The sequence below is a fragment of the Thamnophis elegans genome, chromosome Z (assembly GCF_009769535.1).
Source record: "Thamnophis elegans isolate rThaEle1 chromosome Z, rThaEle1.pri, whole genome shotgun sequence".
Classification (NCBI taxonomy): Eukaryota; Metazoa; Chordata; class Lepidosauria; order Squamata; family Colubridae; genus Thamnophis; species Thamnophis elegans.
The window spans coordinates 23,331,127-23,347,907 of NC_045558.1; the positions used below are offsets into that span (position 1 = coordinate 23,331,127).

General features: G+C 42.6%; 1 protein-coding gene across 1 annotated transcript in view; it reads left to right on the forward strand.

Annotated features, from left to right (window-relative positions):
• Window positions 1–762: 762 nt before the first annotated feature.
• The window catches only part of ARHGAP21 (Rho GTPase activating protein 21), a 93,500-nt gene continuing 77,481 nt past the window's right edge, over window positions 763–16,781 (forward strand). The window contains 2 exon segments of the mRNA XM_032235418.1: window positions 763–1,714; window positions 16,544–16,660. Of these exon segments, the coding sequence (XP_032091309.1) occupies window positions 1,643–1,714; window positions 16,544–16,660 (189 nt within the window). The 5' untranslated portion in view covers window positions 763–1,642.

Here is a 16,781-nt window from a genome sequence, read left to right on the forward strand (position 1 = left end):
TTTATGTTGGAAATAGGTTTATATTTTTAAATATATATATTTTATATTGTCTCCCTACTTCCCTCTTTCAGCAGCACATAAAGCACCTATTGCGTGGCTGACAGCTAGAGCAGACCTGGGTGCAGCTGGCATTCCTGCAAATTGCCTAGGGCAGCAGGGCAATGCTTTGTTTACTTTTTAAAAAAAGTAAAATAAAACCAGTAGCTTATTTCTTCTTTATTAAGAAGTTTTGATCCCTGTCTTTTTCCTCCGTGTTAAAAACAAGTGCCCTTTCCTGGCAGCCTTAGGCTTACTCGCTGTGAGGCACGTTTATAGAATTTAAAAACAGAGTTAGGACTCCCTCGGGCAGGGAGAGGTGACTTCCGTTTGGAAAATGTAGTCAGGCGAGGTGTTAGGCAGTTTTGCCAAGGTGTTGCACAGCTGGAAAGAGTGGAGGTATTTACACTATTTTTCCCCGGGAAGGGATTCAAACTTTGAAGCTAACCGGCGGTGAACGACTCATCGAAAAGCAACCCTCATTTGTAGAAAGGCGGCAAGACTCAGAGCTGCGCGCTGGGTAGCATACCTGAGAAGGGCAATTTGGACCCCTGATTGGACTCAAGGAGGCGAGCGAAGCCTTCCCTGATCGATGGCTCCCCCCCACCCCTCTCCCCGCTTCAGGTTGCAATCGGCCTGGGCCGGTTCAAAGTGTGTGCCAAAAGCGTATGCAGTAGGCAAGACTTCCGTGTCACATGCCTGGCAGGATCGGGCAGAAAAGTTTTCGAATTCCTGAGCTTCTCCAAAGGAGCATCCGGTCCCCTCGCCAACCTGGCCCGGACCTTGCGCTCCTCCGTCGCTTGAGAAGGAAATGTCGGTCACGGGGAGGGGGCGGGAATCTTGATTTATTTCCCTGTCCTTGGACAACTCGTATATATGGGTGTCCTCCTCCCCACTTTTCTCAATGTTTCAGACACGGGTGTATGCGTGCGTGCGCGCCCGAAGGAGGCAGCGGCAAGCGCCTCTGCTCCTCTCCGCCCTCTCGTCCCTGCGCTCGGGCTTTGCAAAGGAGGAGGAAGAGGAAGATGACGAGCCAATGCAATTAGCCTAACAAGGGACGGGCGGCAGCGGGAGCAGGCGGCGGCGGCGGCAGCGGCGGCTTTTGCCCGGGCCACTGACACATCCCCTTCCCATTTCTTTTTCTTTCCCTTTTTCTTCTCGCCGGGGCGACCGGTTGAGAAAGTCCAGTAGGCTCTTTCTCTGCGCTCCCCTTTATTTTTCCTTGCAGGGCTTTTTGGACAAGGATCCCTTTCCTCCCGGACCCCATTGTGAAGGCGAGGCTTGCTTAGAATTTGCGTGCTGGACAGCGCTCTTTTAAAAAACATTTTTTCCCTTTTGCTCTTTTTCCCCAAAAGGCAGAGACGGGTCTTTTTTGCAGCTTGAGCGCTGTCCCTCTTTTTTTCTTCCAGGTGGGAGTGGCTGCACCCCTTTTCCTTGGTGCATGTGGACAGCCGTGTTTTCCTTTTGCCTACCGCCCCATTTCCTCCCTCGGGAGCCTGTTTTTTGCCGCGCTACAAACCCACCCATCCCCATACACACAGACAAACACCCCATGTTGATTTTTTTTTCCCTCCCCCTTCTTCCATTGTAACCGGAGTCTGAAATAATGGCGAGCCGTTGGGCAGTGGGGCCACTCTGGGGAAAAAGATCACCCGAAGTTCCCGAGAAATGCAGCCAGGTAAGACGCCGGGCGGGCAGGCAGGCAAGGCGGGCGGCGGGACGGTCTGGGGTGGGGGGGAGTCTGAACCCGATCCCAGCTGTGGGGCGGCGGGCAAAGGTTGAGGCGAGCGCCACCACGGTGTTTATGTGGGAAGCCACGGCGGGGGCGGTTCGGTTGCAGCCGCCGCGCGCGGGGAAAGGCTCGGATTGGAGCGGCTTTAATGGCCGCCCCATCCCTGCGGGCCTGCCTGCTTCCTGCCTCCCCGTCCCGGAGTCGTTGGAGCGGCGTGTGTTGCTGCTCTCGGCCGCCCGACCCTCGAATGAGGCGGGGAGGGAGAAAGACGGCGAAAAGGGGCGGGAAAAAGGAAAAGGGAAAAAGTTTCTAGCCGAGGCGGCTCCGCTCCACTTTCCTCCCTGCTTTCGGAAGGCTGGATGGGTTCCTGGTCCTGACAGGACGCGGAGGCCCCGGGGCGAGAGATCGGCTCTACTTTTTTCCTCGGTCGCCTCTCCCCGTTTACTCCTTTGGGGCTTGCGGGGGGGGGGGGATGCCACAGCGGGACCTCCCCTTGTTGATAAAGGGAGGGAGCTCTGGCTGATTCCAGCCCTTCGCCCGCCTTCTCTGGGAAACCCTTTTAGAAAAGGCAGCCCCCAGACTTTCCTTTCTCTGCCTCTCCCCCCCCCTTTCTCTTTGTCCCATTGATCTGATAGGAGGGAGAGAGGGGGCGGTGCAGTCTTCCCCGGGGTTTTTCTCTCTCCCCCCCCCCTCACTCTCTCTCGTGAAGCCCTTGAATGACACTGTTCTGTTTTTCCCTCCCTCTGGTGCCTCTGTGTGTGTACAGTACACACATATTTCCTTCCCTTCTTTTTCACGAGAGCCTGCTCCAAGCAGCTTCCCGGGGCTCTCTCTCCCACCCACCATCCCGGCTCTGCTGCTGGGGATGCTGGTCCATGGATCTCACATTGAAAAAGGTGTGTATTTCTCTTGGGCAAAACCGTGGAATTGCCACTTTCCAATTAGCAGGCTTGTCCTTAGAAAGCCAACGATTCCAACCCTGGATCCCAGGATCCCTGTTAGTGGCACATAGAAATATTAGATGTTTGCCAGCCGTAAGTATCACAAGTGATTCTTTTTTTTTTTTTACTTAGAAATGCCACCGGAGTGTGTTTTGGATTGGCATGCCAGAATATTGTGTGGTGTCTCTGTGGATGCGGAGTGTGAAAGCATATGGTGCCTGAACGTTTTATCTCCCACATGTAAAGCTTTGAGCTTTGATTATGAATTGTGTGCATTTATTTTAGTGTATTAGGGAAGCCTGTGGAGCTGATTTATTGTGAATGTCTTCTTGAGAAATGTAATTTTCACTTTTTAAATATCGAGTTAGTTTAGGAAGGTAGCTTTAAAACACCTTCTAATGTTTTGTCCTTGGTTTACCTTGTGCTTTAATGTAAAAGTGCCAAACGGTGTTATGAGATTGTAAGCTCATTCTTAAAAAGAGTTGCTTTCACTATAATACCTGGGCTGGGTAAGTGCTACATAGAAAATTATTACGGGGAACTGTCATTGTTTATATTTAAGGCTTAGCCTTTCAAATGCTTTTACTCCCCCCCTCTTTTTTTTTTACAAAGGGGTAATGGATTAGATTCTTAATTCTCCAGCCCCATGCTATTTATGTCCGAAAATATTATTAGGAAATGAGAGAGAAAAGGGCTGCTTGACTTAGATTTTATTTCTCAATAACTCTTCCACTAAGTAGAAGTTGCGGACCAGGCACTATTTATACAATCTATCTATCATTAGTATGGTAAACCATAATTAATCCCTTGCAGTTGCGGCATACAAAATAAGCAAAGTGATACCAATTAATGGAACTAGCTTCTGTTTTTTAAAAGGCAACTTCAAGTTTAATGGAAATTAATGGAATGCTTTTTTGGGGTCCTTTTTGGAACTGAATGCCAGTCCTTATATTTTATTTGGGGGACAGAGATGAATATATTCTATCTTGATATATTGTTTGTTTTATTAACAATAATAATCCCTACTGATGTGCCCAAGCACTGACAGAGTGGTACACCTTTCCACCGAACTTTATTAGATCTGTATCTTGCAGCGTTATTTTTAATATTTGTTCAGAATAAGGAAAATATTTTTTAAAAATCCATAATCATATTTCTCGTGATGTATTTGATAAAAATAACCATCTTTTTTAAAAAAAAATATGTCCCATATTTGGTTCAGGAAATCACGTTCTGTACCTAAAGTTAAAAATGGAATCTCTTTGAGATGGAATGTAACTTTTTTTTACTAGAATATACTATAAATTTTAATTGAGGCACAGCTGAAGAAAACTATAATTGACATCCACAATAACTGAAATGATCTGTGCAGATAGTTCTAAAAAATTTACATAATGTTTGAATATATGGTTTTGGTGATATATATGAACATAAATGACAAATAGAGCTTTTGGAATGCATTTTGAATGAATTAACTTTAGCAACTTTATACTGATAGAGTAATTATGAAGTAGACACCCAATGCATAATTTGAAATAATATGTTTTAATTTTGTTTTCTTTCATTGATACTAACTGTGGTTCTGGTTTTGTTTTCTCCTTTAGAAGTGAATACTGAATCATAAGTAGTTCCAGCTAGAGAAAGGAAAACGGGGTCTTCTCAGACCATGCAATTGTTCTATTGATGAACAATAAGTTGATAATTAGGCAGTATAATACTTGAACTGGTTTTATTTTGATGATAATGATACGTTTCAACAAATAGGGCACTATGGTTTTGCTGCTTTTATTCCTTGGAGTCACTTGTTGAATATGAACAGGTAGCAAATATGTTTGCTTTTCACTGTACAAAGACATATTTTCGTTTAGAGATTTGTTTGTACAGAAAAAAAAAACAGATTTGAAAGATCCAAAAGAAAATATTATCATTTTCCCACATATTGAAAATGATAACAGTTGCTACATACATATTTAAAAGCTGATTATAAACTGTTTTCTAATAGAAATAACTGTACTGGCCATAACCAACTTAAAATGAAATGAGAATTTAATCATGCCTTTACTTTGTATTATAAACCTTTAGTTTAATATAAATTGCTCATTTATATTGCAAAATATTAATAGGACTGTCTAATATTTCCTAATATTGATTTTGTCCCTTATGTAGTTTTTAATTTTAATTTTTTTAAAAAATTTTTGGCATCTGTTCACAATATCAAAAGAAGTAGTGTACATACACATACATCTATATGTATCAAATATATAGAACAAAAGTACTTCTGAGTATTGATGCATATAGATGTATGTATTTGAGTATTGTTATGCAAATATTATGGTCCTATAATGTAGTCTGCTCAATGTGTGGCAGCTTCTTAAAACATTATGGATCAACAATATTTTATTTATGAATGTAACTGTCATAAAGTTTAAACTTCATGGCTTACTATTATATATGTGATTCTTGCCTTCAAACACAATCCCATAGTAATTATTGCAGGCAATAAGATGCATATGATGAGAATAAGTTTTAAGAAAGGAATTGTAGTCCACCTGAACAAAATAATAGCACTTTTGAAATAATATCTATTATCAATTTGTTAAGAAATTAATGATACAATAAAATCAAATTGTATTCATGGAGTTTTGCCTTTGTTGTAGGAATTGTTGCTTCAAATGAATGATTTATGAATGTCTTTAGGGATTGCTATCTTCTTCTTGTGCCATATCCGTCATTGGACGTTGGCAATCATGTTAGCGATTCTATTTTTATCAACAGCCACACAAAAAAGTGCTTTTGAGTTTTGTCTAAACCAGTCTCTTAGATTTTGAAGCCATGATGTTCTTCTTTTGGACCTCCTTTGCCTTCAATCTTTCCTTGCTGCCAATTACCTCCCAAAGACCCATTAGATCAGTGTTTTTCAACCTTTTTGTGCAAAGGCACACTTTTTTCATGAAAAAAAATCACGAGGCACACCACCATTAGAAAATGTTAAAAAAATTTAACTCTGTGCCTATATTGACTATATATAAAGTGTTTTTCCCACGGCACACCTTACACTATGTCACGGCACACTAGTGTGCCGCGGCACAGTGGTTGAAAAACACTGCATTAGATCACACAGATTAGCCCTCCTCTGGGTTCCGTCTACTAGCCAATGTCATCTGGCCACTACCCAGGGGAGGGCCTTCTCTGTGGCGGCTCCGGCCCTTTGGAACGAGCTCCCCGCAGAGATTTGGACCCTCACTTCTCTCCAGGCCTTCCGAAAAGCCGTTAAAACCTGGCTGTGTCGGCAGGCCTGGGATCGATGAGTTCCCTTCCCCTCTCAAATTGTGTGGCTGTTGGTTGTTTTAAATGCCCTGTACTTTTTGTAGTTTTTGTGTTTTTCCCTCCCCCCTCCTTGGGTTTGTGCGCCGCCCTGAGTCCCGCTGGGAATAGGGCGGCATATAAATAAAATGAACCTCGAACCTCGAACCTTGCTATGGGGTCTTTTATTCAAGTGTTGAATGCATCTTACAGTATGAGGAATTATGTGTTAATTCTTTTTCATTTCAATATTGTACTCTAATATAGATTCGTGTGTGTGTTTGTGTGTATGTGAATGATTTATATCTGTATAACATACATACTCAAACATATACACACGGCTAAAGATTTTCAAATTGATCATATGTGTATTTACTCGGAATTTGCTCTCTCTCTGGATTTAGTAAGGTACATGTTCATAAATAGATTGCAATCTTATTAATAGAGAAATATAGGGAATACAGAGGACATGAGCTTGAACATGGTTGTTTCTAATTTGTGAGTATTAAAAAATCGTTCGAGTGAGTTTGTATTTCTAAAGCCTCACCAAGGCTGGTCCCAATTATTTATTTAAGCTGCAACTTGAAAAAAGTCAAAATGATAAAAGGTTAAAAACCTTATTCTTTGTTCCCGGGTCAACTATTGGTTAACCAACTTATATCCTGGATTTATTTCCAAATGAAGCATGAATGTGACATGTACCCTGAAGACCTGTCTGAGTGAGATGATAGGATGGAGTTAATCCTTTGTGTTCTCTCCAGGTTAATCCCGTGGCACGACAAAACCACGCTACGCAAAATAGCGGTGATTAAACTGCGTCGCTAAAACCGCGACGTCATCACCGTGGGTCATCACCGCCGCGACAACAGCGTGGCGACAGAAGGGCTTTGTTCTTTGCCTCCAAAGGTAGCCCTCCTCCTCCAGCTGACAGCGGCAGCGGACACGGGGCAAAGCGGGCTGCCCAGCAGCAGCAGCCCGTGGGAAGGGTCCAGCTCAGCCGCAGGGGGCAGCAGGAAGCCTGCGGGGGGGCCGAGTGGGGACGCCGGCGGCGGAGTTGGACGCAGCAACGGCGGCTTAGGCTCTCCCGGGGCCGGCGAAGCTGGCTTGCCCAGCGGAGGCAGGCCGCCCTTTTCTTCCTCAACAACATCTCCTTGGACAGGCGGCCGCCGCCACCGGGCAAGCCCGCTTCGCCGGCCCCGGGAGAGCCTCAGCCGCTGCCACTGCCGCATCCTCCTCCGCCACCGGTGCCTCCCCCACAGGAATAGGCAGGGCGGGCGGCGTCGGTGTTGAGGAAGAAGAGGGCGGCCTGCCTCCGCCGGGCAAGCCCGCTTCGCTGGCCCCGAGAGAGCCTCAGCCGCCGCCGCTGCCGCATCCTCCTCCACCGCCGGCAGCCCCGCTCGGCCCCCCCGCGGGCTTCCTGCTGCCCCCCATGGCTGAGCTGGACCCTTTCCGCGGGCTGCTGCTGTTGGGCAGCCCGCTTTGCCCCGTGCCCACTGCCGCTGTCAGGTAGAGGAGGAGGGCTACCTTTGGAGGCAAAGAACGAAGCATGTAGAACGCCCTTCTGTCGCCGCGCTGTTGTCAGAGCGGTAGGGTCGTGTTTTTCTTAGCGCTTCGGACGCCGCGGATTTCCCTCCGCACTTATGTCGGCGCAGATAAGGGCATCGCGGTTTTGTGGTGGAACCAGTTAATCCATGGTATAGGTAAATTAGGAATGAAAATTTGAGAGGTGGACTTACTCTGATCTGTACAGAATTCATATTTTTAAACAGATGTGACATCTGACAGTTTGCCAGTTTTGGATGGATGATGCTATTTTGGGGTGTCCAGAAAAGGTACCATCTGGGTGTAGAGATGCTGTATAACATCTCTTTTTGAGCAAGCTAAGGTGGTCTTTTTGGTAATTTTGCCCAGTCAGGAGCAGTCAGGATTTCTTGTCCTCAGCTGCTCCTGACTGGGCAAGTTCACCATAAAGATGAGAGCCCTCTCTGAGAGCTATGGTATTAGTACAAAGACACACACACATACACATACTCACACACACACACACACACACACACTTATATACAATATATTAAGATGCTATATCTAACATCTTAAGATGGTAGATCCCTGTGTGACTGTTGTCATTGTTACCCAGTTTCCTAGGTCAATTTTTAGAACAGTGTAACAGTGTTGGTATAAAACAGTGCAGGTACTGGTTAAAGTGGTGTTTAATGGAACCAGATAATTTTGTTAATGTGCTTAAGGATTTTCCCATAATATTTGTGTGTCATGCTGTCTTTGTCTGGCTGCTCTCTGGAACATAAAGGGGCTTGGAGGGAGTGGGGAAGAAGCATCCTTGCACAAACTGATTCACAAAGAAAAATAAAGAAAAATAAAAATAATAGGAAAGTAAGGGAAGAAAAAGAGAAGAGAAAAAAGTATAGGGTACAAGGGAAAAGAAAATGCATTGACTTCCAACTTTTTTGGAGGGAAGTACAATAATGTAAGAACATACAGCTTCAAGTTTTTCCTTTTACAAAATAATATACTGTATTTTTCAGACTATAAGACGCACAGGTCTATAAGACACACCAAGATTTCAAAGAGGTAAGTAAGAAAAAAAGGTTTGGTCCTCCCCGGCCCCCAGGAGCACTCTGCAGGTTTCAGCAGGGCTGAGGAAAGGCAAAAATGCCCCTGTTTTTGTGAAAAATGGACGGAAAAACAGACCATTTTCCACAAAAACTGAGGCGTTTTTACCTTCCCTCAGTCCTGTTGAAGTCTGCAGAGTGCTGCAGGGAGCAGGCAAAAATGCCTCCATTTTTGCAAAAAACAGCTTGTTTTTCACCTGTTTTTCACAAAAATGGGGACATTTTTGCCTTCCCTCGGCCCTGCTGAAGCCTGCAGAGTGTTGCTGGGGGCTGGAGGAAGGCAAAAATGCCTCAATTTTTGTTAAAAACGGCCCATTTTCGCAAAAATGGGATGCAGGGGTGGGCTTTGAGAGGCCAAAAGTGGCTGTATTTGATGTATAAGATGCACCAACATTTCCACAGTCTTTGGGTTAGAGTTAGGGTTATACTCCCAAAAATGTGGTATACTATTTCTATAATAGCCAATCCAAAATCAAAAAATAATTTTTTTCTACCTCAAGCACAAAATCCAGAAGCAATTTCCAAATAGAAAGAAAATTAATTGTATCCTTTTCTTTAATTAGACCAGTCAATTTAGTTATTTCTACTAACTCTTTGCAGCCAATCATCCATCGTGGGAATTAACATATCATTCCACTTTTGTGCATAGAACATTCTTGCTGTTATCAGCATATGTAACATTAAAGTTCCAATCTTTTTTTTCAAGATCTTTGTCCATTAAGCCTAAAAGAAAAGTCTCTGGTTTTACTTTGTATTCACTTTAATAATCTAGATGTGAATCCTATTCCAATATTTCTTTGCTTTAGCACAAGTACACTATAAATGATAAAAATGTCCTTCTTTACATTTATATTCCCAACATTCATTTGAAGGTGCTTTGTGCATTTTTGACAATTTATCTAGTGTTGCATACCAACAGTAGAAAAATTTTAAATTATAATTTAATGTGAATTTTGAATCCTTTCTTTACACGTTTCCCATTGTTCAACCATTAAATTATGTCCAAAATTCTTTTCCCTTTGAATCATACATATTCATTCTCCAAATTCAATTTCAATAACAATTTATAAACCTTAGCAATAATATGTTCATCATTACCATATAATACAAATAGTTTCAACTTACAACCACAATTGAGCCCAACAATGTTGTTAAGTGAAACATTTGTTAAACGAACTTTGCCCCATTTTATGACCTTTCTTGCCACAGTTGTTAAATGCATCACTGCAGCTTTTAAGTTAGTGATACAATTTGTCAAGTGAATCCAGCTTCCCCATTGACTTTGCTTGTCAGAAGGTCACATAAGGTGATCACATGAATCCAGGATATTGCAATTGACATGTGAGTCAGTTGCCAAACATCTGAATTTTGATTATATGGCCATGGGGATGCTGCAACCATCATAAGTGTGAAAACCATCATAAACCACTTTTTTCAATCCTTTTTAATTTTGAATGTTCACTTAATTTAAATCTTTCATTCAATTGTAAATATGTAAGCCAATGGCAGAGAAGTCCTTTTAATTTCTGCTCCTCTTTGGGTTTGAGGGTAAGTTCACCATAATTAAAAAGTATTATTTGATCATAAGTCCACAAGTTTGGCCTCGTCAACATTTCTTTTCCTAAAAAAGCCTTCCGTATCCAAGGAGGCATCTTCGCAGGGAATGTTATATTTATTTCAGACCCTCAGGATGGCATGTCAAACAAAGTGAATGTTGAAATCAATGTTTACTTTTACCTTATCATTTCATAAATAGGCATGCTGCGCAAATGTTATGGAGAGTCTTAAATTCTTATTGTGCCGCAGTAGGGACAGTGAAAGTGATTACAATAGATTTTGTTTAGTAACCATAATTACTGGCAAGTCATTCATTAAGTGAAGCTGTCACTAAGTTAAACTGTGGTTGTGCTTATCATCTTACTTCAGCTTGCCTTACAGGCCTGTGGAGTTTGTTAATGTGAAGGTTGTTTGCAAGTTACTTTTTGAACACTTTCACAGTTATTTTTTAATACAGCTGTAAACAGTTCTAAACTGTTTAGCAACTTTACTGCTTCAGATCCCTCAACATAGAATAATGCAGTGTAGTTTTAATGTGTTACATAACGTCCATCAAAATATTTGAGAATAGAATATAGAACAATCTATGTGGGCAGGATTAATTATATTTGCCTTAACGTGGACTCCAGTGTTAGGGGAGAATATAGAAACTTAACTTCAACCACCACTTGTCCTCTTGCTTTGATTTTTTTTCTCAGCCTATTGACCTCAAGTATGTGGACAGGCTAGGTGGAAAAATTGGTGGCTAACTTTTTCTTTGACCTCCACAGCAGACTAGAAGATTTCAGTTTAAAATTTCTTCCCTGATTCAGGACATCTAACTATAAGCCAGTTTCAGCTGTTTTTGTAAAAGTTAATTAAAAAGTGATAGTTTCATAGATTCCAAAATAACTGAAAGATATTTGAAATGATTTAAATCGGGGATGTGGTGCCTATCATATATGGAAAAAAGGGAGTCTAGTAAAATTCAGAACCATCAATAATAGTATTTTTAGGGACTTAAGATGCAATTTTATAATGGAATTGGTTCTTCCCATTGGGCTTTATTCAGAAGATGCTATTGTGGGGGCTACTATATGTAGATAGTGTTGTAGAGCTATTATATAGCATCCCTGCCCCACAGGGATTCATCTTATCTCCAGGGATCGTCCACATTTACATGAGGTGATCTGGTGTTTTGGAGTGGGTAATACAGGTAATTCTCAAGATACAATTGTAGCGGAGCCTGCCCATTACGGGTGTATGTTATGATTGGTGTTAAGTGAAATGTTTCATTTAATGACTCCCCCATCCCTGCTCTTTCCAGTGAATCGTTAAAAGAACGTGCAAGTCATTAAGTGGAGCATGGAGTGTCTCAAGGGCAGGGAGACCTGATCCAGGCCCAGACCCGCTTGCACCAGTCGTCCCTGGGCTTCTCACTCAAGACATCCTGTGCTCTGCTTTCTGCCCACTTCACCCACAGGCCTTTTCCCACTCCCACTGGATCTCCCCAAGCCTCAGGCCTGATTTCCACCAGACCAATTAACTCCCTTCTGGCTTACCTTTTGAAAGGCTCCGAGGCCTTCCAGAGTCCTGGAGTTGCTCGTTTCAACATAGGGCCATGCGGCACAATTCCAAAGCGGCAGTGATATTTACAGCTACCAGAATGCAGTTCGACTGTTGGAAAAATGGCGGCTGCTTCCAGAATAATGTTGTGTGCTGAGGGACAAAATAACTCATTCTACTTTGTTGATGCAATCTGCATAGTCTTTCAGAAACTTCTGGGCCTTAAAAGGCTGTGCCGACTGTGTTAGCAAAGTAACGGCCTGCTTTGTCCCTCAGTGGCTTGGGGCAACTTGAGAAGCAGCTGCTATGCTTCCACTGGCTAAATTGCACCCCTATTTCCAGAATTACCCCATGCAGCCTTGGGACAAATGAATTCATTTTGCTACCTTAATGAGGTTGCACTGCGTTGTAGAGAGCTTCTGAACACTACAGAAAACATCTGCAGGCTTGCACAACTGGTTAAGGCAGAAAAATGCAGCAGTTTGTCCCTGGTTGTCCAGCAGCAACCTGGAAGCAATTGCTCTTTTGTCCCACCTGCTTGTGAGCAAGGAAAAATAGCCGCCGTAACACAAATTGCTCCATTTTGCTACCTTAACTAGGCTGAACAATGCTTCAGCAAACTTCTAAAGTTTAAATTTTTATTAGGTTATAAAATAAAATACAAAAGTAAATGGAAAGACATAGTGGGGGGAGAAAGGGAGAGAAAAGGGTGAGGAAAAACTGGGGAAAAGAAAAGAAGAAACATTGATTTCCGACTCCCTTTGTTGCAGTAAAAAAAAAAAAAAGCATTAGCATCAAACCACAACTTTTTGTTTTTCCATGCTGCAGCAAGCTTCTGAAAGCTGAAAAGCTTCTGTAGCACAATGCAAGCCATGTTAACACAGCAAAAAGGAGCAGTTTGTCCCTTGCCCGTGCAGCATGATTCTGGAATTATGCCAAAGCAACTCATTCCAGTGCTATGGAAAACTTAGTATCTCTTCAACAGGTAAGTGAAGAGAAGTATGTGAGGCCTAGTGGGGAATGAATCAGGCCTAACACAAGCGGGGAGCTGATGAGGGAGGGAAATGTTTTCAAGGACCCCATGAGGGTGGGAAGATAGGTGGGTGGTGCTGCAGTGATCCTGCATTTGGTTATAAAAACAAATATGGGGGCACTATAGTGGCCAGAACTTTGGGACCAGATTGTGAGTAGCTCTTGGGGAGGGGGGGGGGCTGCTGTAACTTTGAACAGCTGTTAAACGATCAACCACAAATTGAAGACTACCTACATAAATAATATACTGATGGGATTCAACCTATTACTCCTTACTGTTTAACTCAAAGAAATCATAGATACTCTTGAATATTCACCAAATATAATTATGGACTAAATGTGAGTGGACAAATTATATCCAGAAAATATAGAAGTATTCTTACAAATTGAAACTGTACTGCAGTACGGTTCACATATATTGGGTGAGGTGAGGTTCCCTAAGAAAATATTCACGATCTTGGAATGGCCCACTATAAATAAAATATAAGAAAAGTTTTCAGTTTGGTATAGGGTTTTCTGCTTGAGAAGGGTATGAAATCTCCCAAGATACCTTCCAACTCTGTGATTCTCTTATCTATAATGATAACTTGTTTACTGCAATTTGAGCATGTGTTGAGTGGCATTTCAGGCATTGTGATCAGTTTGAATGGCAGCATCTTGGAAATTGAAGGTTCTTTTGTTTGGGATTCCAGGGAGAATATACTAGCATTGACTTGTAAACTAACGAGAATTAGGTTCAGGCATAACAAAAAAATCTGCATAACTTGGAAATTGAAATAAAGATTTCATATTCTTCTTTGAGACTGCACACGACAGAATGGTAGGATTTATGTTAATTCATGACTTAGTATTTTGTCCTTAAAAGGCCAATTTTGGGTTAATTAACATTTTTTTTTAGTTTCTCAGTAGCATAGTTAGATTTTTTTTAATTTTGCACTCACTGAAAAAAGTTGCCAAACCATCTGTCATTTTGAACTGCTCCTGATGCCTTTCTATTCTGAGTGTGCATGCCTATCCACACAGCAAGAGCACTAGGAGGCAGATGAAAAAAAACACCACATTAAATAATCACACAAACATTGTAATTTATGTTCTTGCATCATATATAGCAATACAAATATGTGATAGTGCCATCTGTATGATGATGCACCCCCAAGTTTGACATTACTTATGGTTTCTTGCATAGGCCACTGTGAACACATGTTTTAGTAATTCTGTATAAATTAAAATGCTACTCAATTTCAGCAAAAGGCTAGTTCTCTGATGTGTATTGAAACTTTAAGCTTTAGCCTTAGTTGCCTTAATTTGCTCATCACTTTGATAAATTTCAGAAGTACAGCATTTCTTTTTGTAGTGCATTTCACTCAAGGTGCAGATATAATTTTACATGTGAAGAAAGTTCAAGTTTGTTTTGAATGATGCTTAATTAATACTGAAACAGCAAATCTGCAGAGGCAAGGATTAACAATTGGCTTTCTGTTTGAATAATAACAGTAAAAACAACAACAACAACAACAACAACAATAATAATGTAAAGATTTCCTGTCTCATCTCCATTTCCGAAGGCACTTCTGTTGTCATGTGGCTGGCATGACTATATGCCAAAGTGCCCAGAACCCTGTTACCATCCCACCAAAATGGTACCTATTTAATATACTTGCTTTTACATGCTTTCAAACTGCTAGGTTGGCAGGAACTAGAGCAAGAACGGGAGCTCACCCCGTGGTGCTTGCGTCTCAAACTGCTGACCTTCCAGTCTACAAACCTAGCATCTTAACCACTAGGCCACCATGCCCCCTCAGTTTGAATATTAAACACTAAATGGGATTGGTATGTCATTTTAGATGAATTTCTAGCAAGTATACTGCGAATACTGACAGCTTTCTGGATAATGGTAAATCAGACTTGCTATACATAGGATATACTTGTATCTGAAGTCTACGACAATATTAATAAATTGTTTGTATAAACAATATTTTCCCCATCTTTTATGTATAAATCAAGGCAGCAAGTATAACTAATACTGCTCTCTCTTGTTTTCTTCACAATAGCAACCCCATGTGGTAGGTTGACTGGCTAGATCAGGGGTCTGCTACCTTAAACACTCAGAGCTATTTGGACCCATTTCCCACAGAAAAGAAAATACCGGGAGCCATAATATCTGGATGGGCAGGCCAACTCAACATCACTCCCACCCAGTCACATGGCCCCTCCCCAGCCACGCAGGTTTTGTGGCTCCTGGTGTTTTCTTTTCTGTGGGAAACAGATCTCTCTCTCTCCCCCTACCTCCCTCCCTCTCTCCCCCTCCCTCTCTTTCTCCCTCTCCATCTCTCTCTCTCTCATCATTCTCTGTCTCTTTGTCTCTCTCATCGCTCTCTGTGTGTGTCTCTCATCTCTCTCCCTCTCTTCTCGTGTTTGTGTGGTGTGTGTGTGTGTGTGTGTGTTCCCTTTTGAATCATTTCCAAAAACAGGTGAGTGGGTATTTTGTTTTTGCTGCTGTTGTTCTTTCTTCTTTGGGTGCTTTTTACCATAAGGTTTAAATCAGAGTCATTTCAGATTCCCAGATAAATGAAGCTGTTTTCATCCCCCTGCTGTGGCTCCCTGTCGGCTGAACCCACCACTAGTTGGCCCCACCCCTCGCTCTCCCCTCCCAGTCAGTCTTTGCCTGGCCTGAGAAGGTAAGTGTGACGGTGGGGGATGGAGACTCCCTCCATATTCCTGAGCAGGAGCGAAGCATCCCTGTACTTGCTAGGTCTTACGGGCGCTTCTTCTGGCCCATGTTGGTGCTACCTGATCTTGCAGGTGTTTGGGAAGATGTGCGACTTACTCTCTTCCCTAAGGCACTGGCCTGGCCCAGCTGCAGCAGATGCTCCACATTGTAATGGAGGGAACACCATCTCCTCCATTGTGAAGCATGCCAAATTTAACTCTGCTGTGCAAGGCTCTGCAAGAGCAGCAGGCAGGCTGTGGAGGCAGTGAGAGCAACCGCATTGGCCGCAGCCAAGCTGAGCAAGTGTCTCGGGGCAGAGAGCAAGTTGGGCATCTCCTAAGTGACCAAGATTCAAGTAGCACCCACATGGACCAGAAGAAGTGCCCGCGAAACCTAGCAAGTACAGGGGCTCTTCACTCTCACTCTGGAATATGAAGCAAGTCTCCATCCACTACTGTCAATCCTTCTCAGGCCAGGCGAGGAGTGACTAGGAGAGGAGAGCAAGGGGCGGGGCCAGTCATTGATGGGTTCAGCCAACAGGGAGCCACAGCAGGGGGACGAAAGAGCTGCATGTGGCTGTGGAGCCGCGGGTTGCTGACACCCAGGCTAGGTTGATTGGTTTAAGCCCTTCTGGTTTTTAGGGCATCGTTTAAGCATTATACCAAACTGTTGGTGCTCTTTATGTATACATTGACGTTTGCTAACTAAGGTCTTATTCACAAATATGTCTTTTTACTGTGTTCCTCCAAAGTCTGATTCTTTTTATATTTACTCTTTTCATAATGATGTCATCAGTTGGAGGTTAATGTGGAAGTTTATTAAGGAGCATCATGATTTATGTCTTACTAGCAGCTTAAAATGCTAGTGATTGAAGATATCACTTATGTGCATATTTAACCAAAGTGTTAATGATTTTTTTTATTATAGGAACAGGAGAGGCATTGCATTATAAATAGGTATAGTTATCCAAAGGTACAAGTATAATTGTTCTGTTAAATATATAATATGGGAAAGGTAAAGATAAAGGTTTCCCCTGTCCATTTGTGTCCGATTCTAGGGGACGATGCTCATCTCTGATTCACAGCCGAAGAGCCAGCATTGTCCGAAGACATTTCCGTGGTCATGTGGCATATGCCAAGGATGCACGGAATGGTGTTACCTTCCCACCAAAATGGTACCTATTTATCTACTCACATTTGCATGCTTTCAAACTGCTAAGTGGACAGCAGCTATGGCAAATAACAGGAGGTCATCCTGTCACGCAGCCCTTGGATCTTGCATCCAGAATGTCAGCT